The sequence below is a fragment of the Anastrepha obliqua genome, chromosome 4, assembly GCF_027943255.1.
Source record: "Anastrepha obliqua isolate idAnaObli1 chromosome 4, idAnaObli1_1.0, whole genome shotgun sequence".
NCBI lineage: Eukaryota > Metazoa > Arthropoda > Insecta > Diptera > Tephritidae > Anastrepha > Anastrepha obliqua.
The window spans coordinates 13,442,419-13,464,100 of record NC_072895.1 but is presented as its reverse complement, the minus strand read 5'-3'; the positions used below and the strand labels follow the sequence as shown (position 1 = coordinate 13,464,100).

General features: G+C 34.7%; 1 protein-coding gene across 2 annotated transcripts in view; it reads left to right on the top strand.

Annotated features, from left to right (window-relative positions):
- The window catches only part of LOC129246305 (sodium/potassium-transporting ATPase subunit beta-1-interacting protein), a 59,350-nt gene that overhangs the window by 10,872 nt on the left and 26,796 nt on the right, over positions 1 to 21,682 (top strand). For both annotated transcript variants that reach the window (XM_054885007.1, XM_054885006.1), the window contains exons 2-4: positions 5,434 to 5,514; positions 6,580 to 6,777; positions 7,368 to 7,428. In XM_054885007.1, the coding sequence (XP_054740982.1) occupies positions 5,434 to 5,514; positions 6,580 to 6,777; positions 7,368 to 7,428 (340 nt within the window). The remainder of the gene's footprint in view (positions 1 to 5,433; positions 5,515 to 6,579; positions 6,778 to 7,367; positions 7,429 to 21,682) is intronic.

Here is a 21,682-nt window from a genome sequence, read left to right as displayed (position 1 = left end):
AGGAAGAAGATGACATTCCTTTGGTTTTCATAAGCGAACGCATAAAAGAAAGGAGTAAGGAAGAGATTCAACTGCAGAATGAATATAAAGCTTGGCATAATATTAAAGGTACGGAAGGTGTCACCTTTCATGATTTTATGGATGACGATATTGTTACTTCAGAGTTTTCCACAGATGAAGATATTGTGGAGCTATTGGGATCTAAATCCGAATTTGAGCATGATAGCGAAAGTGATATAGAAGATGATTTGCAAGATGATATGCTGCAACCAGTTTCAAACGAGCTAGTTGCAAATTCGTTCAAGATTGTGCGGTCATATTTAAAAACCAATGAGCATACAATCGATTCTCTGTACAATGGTTTAAATAATATTCAAACTTTTTTTGAAGATCATAATAAAAAACCCTCTCGTCAATCCCAAATAACTGACTTTTTTACTTTAAACGAATGAAAGCTATACATCTATTCATACAATGTTCTTAATTATGTATAGGTAATTTTAAAATATACACATGCAATATTATATAGCAACTATACATAATTTTCAGCATGTACTGTTTTATCAATAAAATTGTTTGCTAACTCTTGAGTTTTATGGATTGTTTTATTTTTCCATCAGGTTTTATTTTGTTTATGGATTTTTATGTATGTATGCACATATGTATATTATATTTGATAACTCGAAATCTTGATAGCTCGATTTTTTTTTGTGGCATGCCATAGTTCGAGTTATCGAAGTTCGACTGTAGTTCATTTGACTACAGGGTGTACTGTATGTAGGTAAACAAGCATTTGCAAGCGGCTGCTGCTGTATCCTCTTGAAAGCATAAGAACCAAACAAAATGCACGAGGGAAGAATACTGATAATGTGAGCGTGTGTGCACGTGTTTATCGATGTTCATGTTTACTGCTATCTACATAAATACATACACATATACGCACATACTGCATTCTGGTATAAACTGAATTACTAAAGCACCCCGATAACAAATAATCACTTTGTAAATAATATGAAAGTGTTTTTATGAACTCAAAGCGTGAACTCAAAGTTTCGATAAGCTTTGCTGGAGCGGCTTGGATTAGCCAAGGCTTTCGATAGATGATGTAGGAGAAAATGTACATAAACAGAAAGGCGTATGCAGGCATACATCTATGGGGACGGCATTTGATTAGTATGCCTGTTTTTATCAGCATAGGCGGCGGTGTCGAGGCTGATAATTCGCTGTGCATAGCCACGCAATATAAGCATATTTTCGTATTCGATAATAACGATGTTGAATTGCTTTATGCACTCGAACGCAGCTAGTAATGCTGTCTAGAGAATTGCGACCTTTTGCAAGATGGCGCAAAATTAATCACCCTTTCGATTTTAATTTTTCTATTTATAATTTTTGCAAATGACATCGTACGCCAATCGAATTTGACACTTGTGAACTCTACAGCTGCAGTATACAAACAGAGAAGAACATGGAACAAAAATCGATTTTGTATGAATGAAGTTAGTTTTTAAAAATATATTTTCCAAAAATTCACGTCAAATGATAGTTGAATCAAAGCTTAAAGGGTCCACATACATACATAAAAATTTTATCGGCGGAATCAAAATAATAATATTTTGGAAGTGCTTTCAAATCAGCCAAGCTCACGAAATATTTTGGCGGAAGTATAAGAAAATAATGAATTGTATAATTCCGAGGGAAAAATGTCACTGATTTTTTTTGTTTTTTTTTGTATGGAGAGTAATGAATATATGGAAAATATAGTTTTTGCTTAACTATTTCACTGCTCGTTTAGCAACATAAGATTGAAATTGCCACATTCGGATCGATTCGGAAGAAAAACCTTCGCGTGTGAACAGCTTCACAGAGATTGCGATAAAGTAAAAATACGAAGAATACATATACCCTAATATCTTAAAAATTGTATACTTGACAAGGATGTCCAACATGTTTAAATAAATTTTTAATTTTGGATCTACCCATCTAAATCCGATGGCTGCCTTACCGAAAACTTTTAAAGCGTTTTTATCGAAACTATGAGCGATTCCACATCATGCGCTTTAAATATTTTGGTCAATGTCGTAAATTTGTTTGAAAATTGAATAATTTGTAGACTTGAGTAAAATAGGAAGTAAAGATTGAGAAATATTGAATACTTTTGCGATTTATTTATTGTTGATATAAAATTTTTTTAAGCGATTTTCTTTAACATACATAAATTGAATTCTTAATTTTTTAAGGTTAAAATGTGTAATATTTTTTTTTTTAAATAATTGATTTGGAAAATATTAATGTTTAAAAAAAATTTTCGAATTTGAAAAAATAAATTTTTTTCTCAAAAAATGTTTTTTAATTGTTTTTTCAAAAAAATCTTTTAATTACTTTTTGGAGAAACTTTTAATTTGTAGTTAATTTTTTGGAAAAAATAATAATTGTTTTTGTTAAAACTTTTCGGATAAAAACTTTTTCCGTTATTTTTTTGGAAAACATTGAAAAAAATATTTTGGACAAATTTTTCGGATAAAAACTTTTTTGGTATATTTTTATTTGTGAAAAATTTGGCAAAAACAAAAATCTACGAACAGAAAAATGGCAACAAAAAAAAAATTTCCCAACAGTCATAAACAAAATAATACATTTTTTTCTAAAAATGTTTTTCACAAAGTATATTTTATAATAAAAAAGTCAAATGTTTTTTTTTGGTATAGGATTTTTCTTCGATTCTTGTTAAAATATAATTTTTTTTTTTTTTTAATTTGGTTTGGTGCAAATGTGTTTTTACAAACAAATTTGTGTTAGAAAAGAAAATCATTTTTTTTTTAATTTTGGAGGTAAATACTTTTTTGTTATTTTTGGAAAACATTGGAAACAATTTTTTGTTGTTTAAAAATTTTGAAATAAAATTTTTTTCGGAAAGTATTATTTTGATATAGAATTTATTTAAGCGAAATAACTGCAGTTCTTTTTAACATTTATATTTCGTTAGGTGAAGTATATTTAAAAAAAAAAATATTTTTTTATTACTTTTTTGGGAAAACTTTAACACTTTTTTGTTATTTTTGGTAAACATTGAAAAAAATATTCTGTTGTTAAAAATTTTTGGGAAGAAAACTTTTTGGTTATTTTTGAAAAGCACAACTCTCTCAGAGGAGAGTCTCAGCTATTAATGAAAAATTTGGCAAAAACAAAAATCTACGAACAGAAAAATGGCAAAAACAAAATTTTTTTCCAACAATTATAAACAAAATAATGCATTTTTTTCTAAAAAGATTTTTCGCAAAGTATATTTTATCGTAAAATATTAAAAAAAAATGTTTAAATGTTTAATAGTTAAAAAAAAAAATTAAGGATTTTGAGATTTACTAAACGTTCAAAATTTTGGTATAGAATTTCTTTAAGCGAAGAAGTTTCGGTTCCTATTAAAACATAAATTTGTTTTTGTTTTAATTTTGTTAGGAAAAGTGTGTTTTTTAAAACAAAACATTTTTTGGAAAAGAAATTGTTTTTGTTAAAAATTTTGGGGTAAAAAACTTTTTTGTTATTTTGGGAAACTTTGAAAAAAAAAAAAAATGTTAAAATTTTTTGGCAAGAAAACTTTTTTGGCTATTTTTGATGAACACAAACCTCTCAGAGCATAGTCTCAACTATTAATGGAAACAAAAGAACAGAAAAATTACAAAAACAGAAAAATTACAAGAACAGAAAAAATACAAAAAAAAACAAAAATTCAAAGTAATGAATTTTTTTTTTTCAAAAAAAAATTTCACATAGTACATTTTATCCTAAAAAATTAAATTTTTTTTAATGATAAAAAAAAACTGAAAGTATTTCACTTTAAAAATCCTTTACTAAACCTTTCAACTTTAACTGCATCTCAAATTAAAATTTTTTTAAATTTCTTTCTTTACCTCCTATTCCCCGGTCTATAAATAAACCTATTTCCAGTGTCCCAAATACTTGGCTCACTTCACATGGAATCGCCCTACATTTTTTAAGTTTAGCTCATAATTCGTACAAATCTTGACTGATTGAATTGATATAAATTAACTAACTGTACATTCACAATTGCAATATTTGGTATTCCATAGCTCTCTTATAAACCATTTTCGGACGATTTTTTAGAGTATTTTGAAATATTTTTGTAGCTTTTGCTTTACTAGTGGAATATAACATCAGGTAAATGACCACCGCGACCATAACCAAATTGCAAAGTGGCTGCCCTATGTCCTCGATAGCCTCACGAATTCCATCTTTGAGGTCGTGAATCGACCCTGGGCTGTTGGCGTAGACCTTCTCTTTCACGTGGCCCCAAAGAAAAAAGTCACAAGGTGTTCAATTACAAGATCTCGGTGGCCAATTGTGATCACCACTTCGAGAGATAACACGGTCCGGAAACTTTTCCCGTAAAAGATCAATGGTTTCGTTGCTTGTGTGGCACGTAGCGCCGTCTTGTTGAAAATAAACGTTGTACAGATCAATACCATCCAATCCCGGCCATAAAATCGTTAATCATCTCTTCTGTTTAACATCTAACAGATGTTATTGGAAAACCCTCATATTTTGCAAAAATGTATAGCCATGCAAAGTTATAAACATTTATATGTTTTTTTCATTTTCGGCACAAATTTTACGTTTATGTAAATTTTGTTTCTTGCTACAAGTCAAACAGGAATTCGATGACTGATATGGTACCGTCGTCCATATACTGCATCATATCAGCGCACATCTGCTAGGCTGACACAAACAAATATGTGCATGATTCATAAATATGAAAACATCTGCCCCTAATTACCACAAATGTTAACTTCACAGGGCGCCTACTCCCTTTTTTTAATCCACACCTTTAACCCTTCACTTTTTCCCAATTCTAATATTTCTGTTATTTTGGGTTATCTTATCAATTTTTCCCCCTCAGTGTATATGTAAATAAATATAAATTAGACTATCATGCATGATGCCAAAGAAACGATTGTTATGAGTTTTGCCAAACATTAAATAAATAAAAAACAATTAAGCTTATCGCTTATGTTTGTGTTGATAAGTTTTCCCCTGCCCTTAGGGATTGCGCATACGCCATGGTGTCGATGGCAAGTAACGATTTACTACAGTGCAGTTTATGGTGTGCTTAGCCGATAAGAAGTGGCACAAGCTGTTTGATTTTATTATTATTCCATTTTGTTGTTTTGGCTATATACTCCGTTTTTTGGGCAATCAGACACACTTGAAATGAGGTTGCGGCAAAAAGTAGCACAGCAGTCTAAGCTAAAATTCGTGTTAAAGTATAACAGATTGGGGAGTGTATGTATGTACAGTTACTGGTGCTACCATCAATACAAATATTATATTTATATATTGTACCACCTATGCATGTGTGTGTGGGTGTAGATATGATCAACGATTGGGAGTTTAATTTGCTTTTCTTTTTTCTTTCAGTATTTAATATGGAGCTTCATTTGGATCGGCTGGAATGCATTTCTCATATGCTTTTATCTGAATGTAGGCGTATTGGATCGGGTAAGTTGGAATGTTTAATTGTATATTGCATATTTGTGCTATCACATTGAGTAGTAATTTATATTAGATCTTACAACTTGACTTACAATGAATTTGTTTCTGGATTAAATTAATTTTTAAAAATATTTCTACAAATTTAATTTTTTAAACGTATTCGTATATGTTTTTAAAAAATGTATATATAAATAGAAAAATTATTCCAGTGCCTAATTTTATGCCTTCGCAACCACCCGTGATCAGCTGAAAAGCGATATTTTAGCCAGTTTTGACTTTCTTTTGATTTTTACTTTTAATATTTTAAAAAATATATACAACAGTCCCTCGATTTGCACGTTACTCGAATTACGTCCGTTCTCGTGTTTACATGGTTTTTAAATTACAACAACAACATTTTTTTTGGTCTTATGCTCTGTGCTTTATTAAAAGTAAAATTTTTAACTATTTTTTGTAATGACCTCGAAAACTTCCCAAAATTAAAAAAATCTAAAAATTAAAAAACAAGATTTTTTATATTCTTTTTTATTTTTGGTCTCAGAAATACAATCTGTTTTTTGGTGATGAAATAAAGTGCTATTTATTATTTGGCATTTACATTTTTTTTTTTTTTATTTAAAATTTTGTTTTTTTTTTATATTTAAACACTTTTTTACCTTATATTATATAAAGATATAATTTTTTCAGGGCCGCTAATAAAATTTGTAATTTTTTTATTAAATAATCATTCAATTAAAATAAATTTAATAAATGACTTTTTCTGAACGTTTGTGAAAGCAAATTAAAAGAAAAGATTAAATAATATCAATGCCGAGTTTCAAAGCGTTGACGGCCCTGATAAATATCAAATGGAAAAATCGGAATAAATATTAAATAAAAAATAAAAAGTAGGGTATAATTTTTTGGTCATTTTGTTTTTTTTGGGCCATACCAATACACAAGTACACATCTTTTTTTCCATAAAACTTATTTTCATCTTCAGCCTATTTTTTCCGTAGTTCTACTCTAATTATAATATCATCTAATACCTCATTTTCTGATTCATTTCTTTTCACATTATTCGATACACAGGACAGCGATCTGCTCAATTTGGGCACCGGTAGCGTTTCCTGGTTCGAGGTGAACGGCTATGGTTGCAAACCGACATATCCTGTGAATATCACCTCCGACGATCCATTTCGCCCCATACGTCCGGAACGTGTGGATGACTGCTTATTAGATTATACTATAGTTGAAGTAGTGGAGTCGGGAGTGCAATGTGCTTTAGCGGTAAGTACCTAAGTCTTAATAAAAGTAATCTACAAAACTTATAGTTAAAGCCAGAAGTCAACTTAAAAATGGCGTATAAGAAGAAAAAATGGAGGCTTTTAAATTTCATTGGAAATAAAAAAATGTTGCTTAAATGAAGGTTTAGTAAAGAAAGGAACCACCTGTAGGTATTTGCGTTTTTATTTTTTTATGTCCGCGCATCGGAAGGTAGGCTTGGGTTAAGTATAGAGAGCTGTATGCTCTCTCAGTTTTAAGTTGGTGTACTTATAATATATATATTTCAAAAGACAAAAAAAAAGAAATCCTCAGCCTACATTGATCCTCCTCTGATTAAAAAAAATATTGAAAAGTTAAATTATATATTTGTTGCGGTGTGGAAAAGATTTTGCAGTAGGAGCAAAAAAATATATGAAAATATTACAGACTTATATTGCGAAAAAATATTATCTTGTAATAGCATATTTCCACCGAGCCTTAATAACAGTTAGTTTACATTTAACTGCAGCTCTACAGTTGAAGACTGCATTTAGTTTTTATTTTAAAATCAAACAATATTTATTCACATTTTTTTTCAACTTCTTTACTTTCAGTTACTTGGTATTTTAGGCGCCATATTAATAAGTTACATATTCCTCGATGAAGATGACAGATGTAAGTTGATCAATTTTTAATTTAGTAATTTTTATATTAGAAAAATTTTAGTAAAACATTATGTAGTGTGGTGTGCTTTAATTTTGGTGCAGATCTCGACTTTTTTTACAAAAAAAAATTTTTTTGTAATATTTTTTTTTCATAAAAATTAAAAAAAAAATTTATATATTTATTTTTTTAATTATTTACGAAAAAAGGATTTTTTTAATAAAAATTTAAAAAAATAATTTAATAAAGAATAGTTTTTGTTTCTTTAATTTTAGTTAAAAAAAACATTTAATATTTTTTTTAATAAAAATTAAAAAAAAATTTTGTTGAAAAATTATTTACGAAAAAAATGATTTTTTTAATAAAAGTTAAAACAAAATTTTAATAAAAAATAATTTTTGTTTTTAATTTTATTTTTAATTTTTATTAAAAAATTATTTACGAAAAAAAAGGATTTTTTTAATCAAATTAAAAAAAATTTTAATAAAAAATAATTTTTTATTTTTTAAATTTTATTTTTCAATAAAATTTTTTGAATACAATTTTTTTTTAATAAAAAACAAAACATTCGAATCAAAAAAAGAAAAAAAAATAACAAAAAATAACAGGCCTGCGGGCCAGTTATAGGAACGATCGCAGATGAGATTCTGATGGATTTTTTTGATTATTAATCTGTTAATTCATTATCTGATTATCAATCTGACCTCTACGGCGTTCCCCACTTCAACATTTTTTGAAGTAATTCTAAATCTGGCCTTTTTCAAAAAGAGTAAAACCAAATGATTGTTAAAATCAAGGCGGCTTACGTAGGTACACATTCAGGTTCTTGTGGGAGCCTATACTTTTAAAGCAGTGCGACATTTCAAATATTTGGGAGTTATGCTCCCATTTCACTGTGATTTCACTCTTGCAGTCAGGGATCGCATCAACGTAGCTACTAGACGTACTTGTTTATGCCCACCTTAATTTGTTCAAGTCTCGGCTCTTGACTAAAAGTGCAAAGTTAACTATGTACAAAACTCTTATCCGACTCTTGGACTCCTAAATTTGCTGACTACGCACAGATTGCTAACAATGAGGGAAAATTTTTAAGGAAGATCTTTGGCCAAGTAAGAATGGCTGACGGGACCTATAGAATCCGATATAACCCGGAACTAAATCTCGAACTTACTCAGAACAAGACAGCTGTGCGGATTTGTTAAAGCGCAGCCCATACGATGGCTGGGCCACATTACCCGCAAGACTGCTGACTGTACCGTGAAGAAAACCATGACAGGGCAGATCGAGGAACTTACAGATTGACGCATTAGAAACCGATCTCAAAGGCTTGAGAATTCGTAATTACGAACAAAAGCTCAAGATCGACCGCTTTGAAGGAGCATTGCGAAGGAAGCTTTGACGCGCACAGCGTTGTAAGGCCATGAATGAAGCTGATGATGAAATCAAAATTATACAAAACCAAATAAACCTTTTACTTTTGCGCCAGGTGGCGCTGGTATCGAATTATTACATTAAAATCCTACCTATGGCTCAACTGGCATGCGAAACTGTTTTAGCTAAACGAGTGCAAGATGTAGGTGACTTTTGAGCCCCAGCAATTGTAAGTGTTTATTTAAAATTCTTGCTTTAAAAGGAGCTAGCGCAACGATTGGAACGGCTATCCGCCCAAAATAAAAATGTCGCGCATTTATCATATGACGGAAATTCGCTTCACCAACAGAAAAAATGATCAAAAATCAACGAGATTTCCTAGACAATAAAAATGTTTATTATACCAAAATCGAATTGGCTATAAAGCTGCGTAGCTAATTTTTTTTAATGTTTCAAATTTTTATGACAATTTTTCGATTTTTCATAAACCCAGTACGAAGTATAAAACTTGAATCTTTGTTACAAAAGCAACTATGTTTTTATAAAAAATGTAAGTGAAATAAAAACGAATAAATCTTTCGCTAAGACTTCTAATGCATCACTCGTTTTACCTCACAAAGAGATATTTCGGCATTTGAGTTTTGTGAATGTGAAATTTCAGGTAACTTTGAAGAAAATTTCATGGTAGATGTAACAGTTAGATGTATTATCAGAAACTGTTTCGGTATTTAACGCATTAGCTATTTGAAATAAGACAAAAACGATTTGATAGAGTCGGCCGCGCTAGCCGAATGTGTTGTTGAGTGGCTACCATTCGGAACCGCGTAGATTCGAATCTTTTTGTATGAAACCCCAAATGATGGAAAAACTTTTTTCTAATAGCGGGCGCCCCACGACAGGGCAATGCAAAAACTCCGAGTGTATTTCTATGTACGATGAAAAAACTCATCATAAAATAGTTCTATCGTTCGGAGTCGGCTTAGAATTGTAGGCCATCCGGTTTGTGGAACAACATCAAGAGGAGAAGGAAATCGACCAAACACCCAAAACAGGGTGTAAGCGCCAATTATAAATAAACAAGATTCGATCAAGTAAGTGGGAATTGTACAGAGAGAGGCGGAGATAGTACAAGAAGGCAATTAGGGTCGCCAAGAATGAGAGCTGGAGGGAATTTTGTTCGTCAATAGAATTCACCAGGGATTCTGCTAGGCTCAGCCGTGCCCTATCCAAAGATCATTCAATGGCTTCTTGGGTCAAGAAGCCTGATGGTACTTGGACTGCCACGACAGAAAAATCGTTAGAACTTCTGCTGAACACGCATTTTCCGGGGTGCAGTGTCCACGATAGTGTGAAGGGAAATATAAGGCGGAGCCAATATAATCCACAGCATCTTACAAAAGAAATAACTACAAAGGAGAAAGTTGCATGAGCAATTAAATCTTTTTCACCCTTTAAATCTCCGGGGCGAGATGTGATCATTCCAAAGATGTTACAGGAAACCTTGGATTGTATCCTACCATGGCTAGAGGAAATTTTTAAAGCGTGTTTAAATTTAGGTCATATTCCAGATAGTTGGAAACTAGTCAAGGTCGTCTTCATTTCAAAAATAGAAGGGGACATGAATCAGCGAAGGACTATGGACCAATCAGTCTTTCGTCTTTCCTGTTAAACCCCTTTGAAAGGCTTTTAGATATATATCTCAGAAGCCCAATATGCGTACCTTAAAGGCAAATCTACGGAGACAGCGCTTCATGAGGTAATCCGAACAATAGAGGGCTCTCTAGAGAACAAACATTATGCCATGGCGGCATTCTTGGATATCGCAGGCGCCTTTAACAATGTTAGACCAGATGCTATCCAACGGGCGTTGATAGACTTAGGAGGGGACAATTGCATCAGTAATTGGGTGATCTCTATGTTAGAAACCAGGATCATCTAATATGGGTAATATCAGCATAACCAAGAAGGTCCACAGAGGCACTCCACAGGGGGGAGATTTATTTCCAATTCTTTGGTTATGCGTTACTAGCAAAATCTTAACAAAACTTAATAGAGGTGGATCTGCCATGAATAATGCTCTTGCAGAATCGGTATTCACACCATTAGGTGCAGTCAAGAATATAATTTCCCAAAAATACCTCCGAATCGCGGAATGTAGATGGAAAGACCAGACGAAATGTAAAATTAGTAGAACGTTATGGCCCACCTACAACCTAAACATGAAACGGCGGGACGCCTGAAGACTAACGGTAGTTATAATAGTCTTTTGGTCTGTCGGCGAAACAAGCAGCCAAAATGGGCATCTCTCACAACACACACTGTCACAGTTGCAAACAAACAAACGGAGAAAAAGAAAACAATCTTCCATTTCTTCTGTGAATGCCCTGCCCTATGGAAGGACAGAATGTTAACCCTGGGTCAACCGCTGTTCTAGGGTCTCGAACAACTGTCTGGCTTAGACGTCAGGACCCTAACAAGGTTCTTAAACCGCACAGACTGGACATAGTCATGCTGTAAATAACCGTTAAACAAGTTGGTAACGAGGTTGCGGCAACAAAATGGTGTGGAAGCGCTAGTTGGATTCTGGAAGAATCACCACGCTAACCAACCAACCAACCAAGTGGTTGAAGAGTTTGAGAAATGACGTATTTGATAGGATAAAAGTCCAATACGTAATATAAGAAATTCGAAAGGAGTAGATATAGAGATATAGCACTTCACATAAGCTTTTGTAATTTTCAATGTCTGAGCGCTGTCAGAGATTAAGCCTTTAAGAATAATTGCAGCTTTTCGAGTTACTTAAATCCACACATTTTTAACCTTAGTGATATTCCATTGCTTTGATAAAAAAGTAGCTTGAATTTGATAGTAACAGAACACGCAATTTTGATTCTTCCCTAAGTATACGTTGACTTTTATCCTTAAACTTTTAGATATTTATACTTCTTACTGCTGTAGGTGAGCGAATCAAGAAAAGCTCATTAATTTTTTACAGCAAACTAAACCCTAAAAATGTCTGCCTTTTAAAGCGTTCGCTCAGTTATTCAAAGCCGTACCATTACGATAAACTTTTTCAAGGGTATCCAAGCTTACTCAAGTTACACAAAGCAAAAATATGATTGCAAAATTTAACAATGGTGGCACTATGGCAACTGCTTTTTTACGAAGTATACAACAATTTTATATGTAAGCCTTTAAAAACATCGTCACATTAATGACACATATTCCACCCGCTGTTAGAAAATGAAAGATTTGAAAACCAACCATTCAATGCCACTGTCAAAACAAACATAATAACCCTGAAGTGATGTGCACCATCTAACATCAGCATTATTGACATCACTCACCTTCATATTGACATTAGTGTCAAACCAAACACTTTTCACATGCACAACCCCTACCAAAGACAGACAGAGGCACCCGCCGCAGTAGAGCATAGTTTACATAGTCGTTGAATTTTTATATTCATTGCCACTGACATTGCATTTATTGTATACTCGGTTTGTCGAAACATCTGGCAAAAAAGTTGACTAGATAAATCTATCTCCTCTCATACACACAAATAAATTTGATATCTATGCATACAAATAAAGTTATTAGGTTGCATACGAGTGCATATTCGTGGAGCTGAACTTTGTATGCATGCATTCAGCTTTTGTGACAGTCAAATGCTGCTTAGCAAATCAATTCAAGTGCAGGCAGCTAACTATCTTTCTACATAGAAGAAACATACATATATATATTGCTACGCATTTCACAGTCACGCAAGCCTATTATTTGTGCTCGCTGTGCTCGTTGTTGTTGGACATTTTCAAGTGAAATGCGCAAAAATATGCTCATCATCAGCAGCAGTCAGTGGCAAGCAGCGAGCAGCAAGCAGCCTTTGGGCTATCACACCCAACTCAAAATTTCAAGTTTGTCCGAGGCAGATGCCGTATGTATGTATATGTGTATGTATGTATGCACGTATGCTGCCTCCAAACATGCAGTTCACAGGCGTAGTCACTGCTTAATGGCATAAAGTCCTTCAGCTGTGCGTCTCAGCACTTATCCTCGCACTTGTCACTTATGTAGGCTGCATTAATAGTTATGTGCGCGCTTATAAACCAAAAATAACGTAACTCAACATTAGTAGCATCTGAGCATGAAATACGAAATTATGAAGTCTTAAGAAAAGACTTAATTTTCTTGTTATTTGCAGTTATACGAGTACCAGCAGCATTTCTTTGAATACTGGTTACGCAAAAAATGTGAATATTTCTATTGTAGGCCATGAATTATTGGGCCATGCTGCAAAACAGCTAAAATCAGTTAATGCGTTTCTTAAAAACCGTACCGCTATGCATCACTGCACCTTTCACATGGCAGCTGGCATAGTGCTACAATTCTATGTATGATATATACATATGTTTGAGCATTTAAGCATAGCCCACACACTGCGTATGAGTGATATGCCATTGCAGCTATTCAAAGAGGCTGCTTCTGGTATCTGTGTTGGCACAGCTTGGGTTGGTAAATATTGGCACACACATTAAATAACGAATGCATACATTTTGATTGAAGAGAATGTATACTGATGTAACAGTATTTTTGTAACCAGTCGGCAACTAGTTTGAAAGAAATGTGAATACGGTCAATTGACGCCAACGCTCCAAAAATATGTTAATAATGCGCGTAAATCCATTTTTATGCACAACTTAAAGGTCACTAATTTATAACTAGTTACCAACTATTCTAAATGGTATGTGAGGATGATGAGTTGTGGACTACGACATACGAATTTCTTTAACAATTTGCTAGTTATGAATATATTTGTAACTAGCAAACCCGGCCCCCTTCGCTGGGCACACTAAAATAGAATAGATATGGTTTAGAACAGAAAATATATGGTTTTCATATTATTTATTTCTTTATTCTTTATTCAAGCGCTTTGGCATAAACAATATTTTTTGTTTTTCTATTTGTTTTTGAGTAAATATAAAATATAAATTGAAAATCAGGAAAAAAGAAGATTGTTTTTAAATTTCAAATCAACGCATATGAATAACTAAGAAACAATCGTCTTTTTCCTGATCATCCATGAATTTTTCGTTTCAATTTATATGTTTTATTAAGCATTGGAGCTTTTTTAACCATTATCCATTTATATTTTTCAAAAAAAAAAAAACGAAAAAAATTGTTTTTTCCACGAACACATAATTTCATTCGGATTTCACATTAAATTCTCAAATTTCGTAAGAAATTATTCACTGTTCCAAAATCCACACCAAAAAAATTCACAAACAATTTTTACATGTTGCACTTACGTTTTTTCCTTATGGCATCCAAATCAGAAAGAAATATTGACACATTGTCACTCACACTGTCAATTTGACAGTTCAGTTCCGCCCCAAGCGTTAAAAAAGTAAGCGACATTATGGCTGGCTCAAAAGAACGCTGTACCCGTTGCCACTGCTCCGAATTACAACCAAACTTTACGAAACCCATTTTCAATACTTACTTAACAATGTGCATAAGTTTGGTTTAATTCGGTGCAAGGACACGGCGGGTCCACGTTTTGGCATATATTCCCAGACCCTAGTCATCAATAGGTATGAAAATTACCCCGTATTAAAGCACTTATCAACAGCTTTCATTTGATACCCATATTGTACATACACAACCAAAGGTTACCCGGGTCCACGTTTTGACCTATATCTCGAGACCCTAGTCACGGAGCGGCATGAAAGATACTCTGAACTAAAGCATTCACCAACAGCTTCCATTTGATACCCATATTGTACATACACATCCGAAGGTTACCCGGGTCCACGTTTTGACCTATATCTCGAGCCCTATCCACCAATAGGTATCCAAACTATACGGAAACCATCTTCAATACCTTCTTAGCAATGTGTGTAAGTTTGGTTTAATTCGGTGCAGACACGGCCGGTTAGCGAACACACACAAAAAGTTGACTTTATTTTATATATGAGATTTTTTTCAGTTTGTGTCCGAAAAATCCAAATATCTTACGGAACCCTATTTTTTTCCAAAATAAAATGTAATCCATGTTACTCTTGGATAATGTACAGGGTAGGCCATTTAAAGCGGGCCCATTTGTTTCTGAAAAAAAACATTGAAAAAAACATTTTTGTTTGTGTTGATATGAAAAATCATTTATTTTGATTCAAGGAGATTTGTTCCAGTTAGTTTTTGAAAATGATATCCTTCAAATGTTTGCCTCTGGCCTTGATGGCCAAATGTGTCCTTTTTTCGGCGTTTTCCATCGTTTTGGCCAATATTTCGGCCGGTATGGCGGCGATTTCGCGTCGGATATTGTTTTTAAGTTGAGTTAGAGTCCTTGGCTTGTTGATGTATACCTTGGATTTCAGATAACCCCACAAATAAAAGTCCGGTGGCGTCAAATCTGGTGATCTCGGTGGCCACGGAAAATCACCATTTTTCGAAATCAACCTTCCAGGGAACAATGGCTGCAAAAAATCGATTGTAGCGCGTGAAGTGTGGCATGTAGCCCCGTCCTGTTGGAACCAGTAGCCTTCCATGTCATTTTCTTCGATGATTGGCATAACAAAATCGCGTATCATGGCACGATAACGCTCTCCATTGATGGTGACAGAGGCTCCATTTTCATTTTCGAAAAAGAACGGTCCGATGACCATTCCCGCACAAACACCGCACCACACAGTCACTTTTTGATCGAAGAGAGGCTGTTCTTCAACTAATTGAGGATTTTCGGCAGCGTAGAAGCGACAATTTTGCTTGTTTACGCCTCCATTCAACTGAAAATGAGCCTCGTCTGACATGATGATTTTTTGCCAAAAGTCGGGTTCATTTCGAACGGTTTCGACGGCCCATTTGGCATAATCAAGCCGTTTCGGGTAATCAGCCGGGTTTAATTTTTGTGCCATTTGAATTTTGTACGGAAACATTTTCAAATCGATGCGAATTATGCGCCTGAGTGTTGTCCCGGCGATGCCTAATTCCTGAGAACGACGATAACTCGATGTTCGCGGAGCCTCCTCAACACTGGCTCGTACAGCCTCGATATTTTCAGCAGAACGTCGTGTACGTTGTCTGGATGCGTGGCTGGTATTGCTGAGACTACCGTGGTTAATAAATTTTGCGTATAAACGCTGTAAAGTGCTTTTGGATGGCGCACTTTTAACTTTATTTTTTTTTTTAAACGCACGTTGAGTTTTCACAATTGAGAAGTTATTTTGGATGTAAAGCTGAATTATTTCAGCGCGTTCTTTTGGAGTGTACTGCTCCATGGTAAAAATTGTCTTGGACTGACGCTTCCAACGCGCTATGTCATTAGTCGATCTGACGTTCCTGTCAAAAGTTATAGGGTTGCCAGATGGGCCCGCTTTAAATGGCCTACCCTGTAGTTTTCGAATGGTGAAAGAATTTTTAAAATCGGTCCAGTAGTTTTTGAGCCTATTCGTTACAAACAAACAAACAAACAAACAAACAAAGTTTTCCTCTTTATAATATTAGTATAGATAAACTTAAACTTGCCTCAGCTATAACTAGTTGATTGCCTACCACTGTTGTAACAGGGCTTTTGTAACCAGTCGGCAACTAGTTGGAAAGAAATGTGAATACGGTCAATTGACGCCAACGCTCCAAGAATATGTTAATGATGCGCGTAAATGCATTTTTATGCACAACTTAAAGGTCACTAATTTATAACTAGTTGCCAACTAGTCCAAAAGTTATATGAGGATGAGCAGTTGTGGATCACGACATACGAATTTCTAAGTATGAACAGATTTGCTTGCCGCAGCTATAACTAGTTGATCGGTTATCACTGTTGTAACAGAGCTTTTGTGACCAGTCGGCAACTAGTTTGAAGCAGATGTGAATACGGTCAATTGATCCTAAAATATGTTAATCATGCGCGTAAATGCATTTTTATGCACTATTTAAAGGTCACTAATTTATAACTAGTTGCCAACTAGTCCAAAAGTTATATGAGGATGATCAGTTGTGGACTACGACATACGAATCTCTTTAACAGTTGCTATGTACGCATAGATTTGTAATAAACCCGCTTAAGCTTGCCTCAGCTATAACTAGTTGCTCGCTTAATTGTAAAGATACGCAGTCGTTACAACTGCAACATTTAAAGCTAGTTCATTTCTCTATTGGGCACTTACTATAGCCCCGCCAGCGTCTGCAATATGCTATAACGAGCTATCTGCTTGCTTTTGTGCGCCTGCTACTGCCATAGGAGCTAACAGTGCAGTGGTTAAAAAACAAACTACATAACCCCCCCAAGTAAATAGCGGCGTGGGCTACAGATGATGGTCGCGCTATTAAACGCACGCATACAAAAAGCTGCATGCACAAGCGTAAGCACACATGCAAACATACTTACACATCTCTATAAAGTGCTTGAATATTCATCGTTTGAGCTGCTGCTGCTGCTGCGTTTTATCCAAGCAAACAAAAGCGCGGAAGTGAAATCGCAATTTTACAACGAATCCATGCTACGAAAGTGAAAATCATACGAAAGGAAAATGTCAAAGATTAGAGGAGTCAAAGAAGAAGTGCAGGCAAAGTGTGTGCGGCAGCGTAGATGAAAAGTAAGGAAGTAAAAAATAAAAAAGTAAAAACAAAAAAAGTACAAAAACTTTGAAGAAATTTACGGGGGCAATAAAAAAAAAAGAAGAAAAATTGTGCAAAAACTATGCGCAAGCAAGTATGCATCCACGATGCCCCTGCTTTATATTCACTACTACCTTGACATGCATTCAAGCAAAAAGCCCCAACCAAAGTCTGTATACATCCGCACACGTATACAAGCATGAGTTTATACGCTTTTTGGCATTTCACTGCCAATGGCTGCCTTATGGCGTTGCTTCTCTTCTTTTCCTGGCGATGCTCGCGTGCTGATCTGCTTTATGCAAATGTCGAGTATTCACACTTATACACTTGCAAAAATATGCAAAAAACACAGATATGCATTTTTTAAGTTTGTCGGCAAGGCGCGCATAATCGGCTCACAAGTGAACTCGTACTCGTGGGTACTTTATGCGATGAGCATAAGCTGGAGGCATACACACATAAATACGAGTATATATTTGTATGGTTGTGGCATCTATGCTTTGGTAGATGTTTGGCTGTGCTTCTGGTCCAATTTGTGGCGTGCGGCTTGACAAGTGTGATTTTACAGGTACTTGGGTAAATTTGAAGGGTCCCCCCGCCTTCTTTAGAGGGTTCACAAAATCGATTTTTTCATGAATTTTTTTGGGAAGGAAAGAGATATTCGATTGAAACGAAACTTTTAGGTTTTATTGTTATATATTTCAACAGTCTTCTCAAATTTGTTCATTAAAATATATGTCATATTATGCCTGGTACAAGCATTTTGCCGAGGTGCCTCGAGTATGCATGTGTCGTACGGCGGGAAAGATGAAGGTCGCAATTTTCATCTGAAACCAAAACCTTTGAGGTAATTATTATTTTAGTATACAATAGTATAGCTTCTAGGTTAACCAAGAAAATGAAACAAAAAGTGAGAAATTCAATAATTTTTCGCTAATTAAAAAAAATTTTTTTTGGAAAAACAAATTCACTTTAGATTGTTTAACAAGTGGGTTAATCATAACTTTCTTAAGTTTTTTTAGGTTCAACTAGACGAGAATTTAATTCCAAATACAACTAATGTTATCTCGCTTCGATAGGACGTTTAACTTTTTCCCTATCTTTCCCGCTAGTTAGGAAAAATCGTAAACATAAAAAACCGAGGAATCGCCCGTCAAAATTTTTGGGTCGACGCTTGCTCACAATTTCTTCTGTATTGTGAATTTGCTTCTGAAATTTTGAGGACACATTTTTGGATAGTTTGGGAAGACATTTATGCATAAAAAAAAAAATCGATTTTTTTAAGCCTCTAAAGCAAGCTCCCCCCTAAAGTACAAAAAAAAAATGGATTTTTCGAAGTTTCGAAAGACCCGAAAATGTGCGTAATTTCATGATTTGTTTTACGAGAGTACATACGTATTTTTTTAAGTTTTTGTGGCATTTATTTGTCTATATTTTAAAAAGTTCACAAACATTTTTCGAGTAAAAATAATACAAAATGCCAGCTCCTCACTGACGACGGTCGTGCGCGGCGGTGGACGATGTGCGCGGGGCACTCTACAGCCCTGCCAAGTGATCTGAAATGAAAAAACCAAAAAAAAAATCTTAAAGTAGATGAAATTTGGGGGGCCTTATGAATTTCCGATTTTTAAAAAACCCTTGTTAAAAAAAAGTGGAACCCTTTGAAAAAACACACCTCTTTTGCCTCTTTTCATTTGTTGTAATGTTAAAAAAAAACGTACTTAAAAAATTTTTTTTCACAAAAAACCCTTCCCTTCCTGGGGGCCTAAGTTGAATAAGCTTTAATTTGAGCCGCTAAACGTCGAAATCGGTGTGGTAGTTGAAGCGGAATCGCGACCCGCGCGCAAAAAAAGGTGTTTCGGGAAAAACGCGTTTTAAGTTTGATGAAGAAAAAATTTGAGCGCGCGCTTCCACCTGTTTGTCGGCCGACGCGCTCTCTCGTTTATAAGCTATAACTCGTAAAATCAATTAGATAGGGAAATATCTTTTTGCCTACACATTTTTAAGACCTTAAGGATGAAAATAAAGCAATACAAACAAATTAGTTTGTTTGGCCGATTTTGACTAGAACCTCCACTTAAGTGCTCATGCATTAAAAAATTTAAATATTGAATTGAATTATGATATGAAATTTTGAGCGAAGTTCTTAATTATAAAAGGGAAAGTACGAGCAAAATAGCTTAACTATGAACCCAAATCATATTTAGAGGTAACGGATTTTGAATTGAAAGAAAACAACGAAAATTCGAATTGATTGGGCCATCTTTAATATTTTTCGGTAGAAGCATTAATGACATTTAGTTTTTAAAGATAATCCTTTTTAAATGTTGGCTGCAACTGCGCCGTAATTTGACCATACGTAAACACCAATTTTGTATGACTCGCGGGAGGACTTCGGTCGGTATCTCGTGAACAACTTTAAAAATCGTGGCTTCTAATGCCTCAATCGCAGCTGGGTTATCCATAAAGCATTTAGACTTTATATACCGACAGAAATAAAAGTCCAAAGGTATGATATCACACGAATTTAGTGGCCTATCCACTGGTCCGAGACGAGAGATAAATTGCTCGCCGAAGCGATGACGCTGGCAATCCATTGTTCCACGCGCTGTATGGCAAGTAGCGCCGTCTTGTTGGTCTTGTTGGAACTGAATGTTGTGGAGATCACGGGCTTCAATTTTCGACATGAAAAAGTTGTTTATCATGGCGCAGTAGCGTTCTTCATTCACTGTTACATTAACGCCAGCCTCGTCTTTGAAGAAATATGGCTCATAGACCGCTCCAAAAGGTAGTTTTCAATGGATGTAATGGCTCCTCTTGAATGGCTTCGGCTGCTATTCCGCACAAATACTTCAGCTTTAGTTATTGACGTCGCCATTAAGCCAAAAATAAGTTTCATCGCTGAACAAAATTGGGGTTCCAAAATGCGCATTTTCGGTGAGTTTTCAAGAGCCAGACGACTGAATTTATGATGCTTCGGAAGATCAGCGGGCTTCAAATTTTGGACTAGCTGTATTTTACATGCTTTCAAAGTAAGATTTCCTTGCGCCCAAGAAGTGCCATAAGATAGGCCAAGTGGTTGATATTGGCGCCTAATCGATTATTCCGGGTCTTCGGCAAAAGTCTTATTTACAACCGCAATATTCTCTTCACTTCGGGCTGTACGTGGCCTAATCGGTTGAGTATCATCCAGTAATATAAAACTATTCTTAATTTTGACTGTGGTTTGCCGAATAGTGATGTCGGTAGGACGGTTATTTATTTTTTATTTATTTACAAGAGAACCAGCTATAAATAGTTGATACACTGAGATAATAAGCACTGGCTGCTAAGGCCTTCGGCTTACATTATATATAAAATTGGTTTACAAACTGATATTAGAATAATACCTTATGTCTATGGAAATGTATCTAAATGTCTGTAATATTACATATTATATTATAGTTTGAGAAATTTGTTAATGGCACTGATGTTTTCATAGGTGGCAGCTTTAAGAAGGTTGGATGGTTGAAGATTTCCGAATAAAATTTTTCTGAATCGGTCCAAGCCAGGACATTCATCTAGGATGTTAACAACAGTTAGGGAGCTTGATTTACATTGTGAGGAGTTCGGACTGTCGGAACCATTTAAAAGGAGGCAATGTGTTTTTAAAGTGTGGCCTATTCTAAGGCGAGTAAACGTTCTTAAATCTCTGCATAAACAATTTGGTGTGTAGTTAGGCTTCAAAGCAGTAGGGTTATGCTCTTGTAATGATGTTGGTAGTTTCTCCACTCTGTATTATGTTTAGCAGCGAAGTATTTTGCCACATGCTGTCGAATATCTTTCGTTGTAATATACGTAAACAGTTTCAGTGGTTCTCTGGCTGCTTCTTTAGCCCGGTCGTCTGCTAGGTGATTGCCTCGGATATCAGCGTGACCCGGAACCCACATAATTTTTTTTGTGCTTTTGCAGCGATATAGGATATCGCGTATATTGTCTATGAGGATTGAATTATTCCTCGGGTTTAGAAGTGCCTCTATTCCCGATTTACTGTCTGTGCAAATTATACATTTTTTATCTGATCGCGAGACGAAGGAAACCGTTTCATACATTGCCGCAGTGGACGGTTATGTACACCATAAATTGGCCTGAGCGCGCGATGAACACTTTTCACAGAGCATCGAGTTTTGTTATACAATTGTACGATTTGTAAACGTTGTTGAGATGTAAGACTTTCCACGATGGAATGTGAATAAATACTGAAAAAAATTATGTATTTAGTGCGATAGTAGTCACGCGCGAT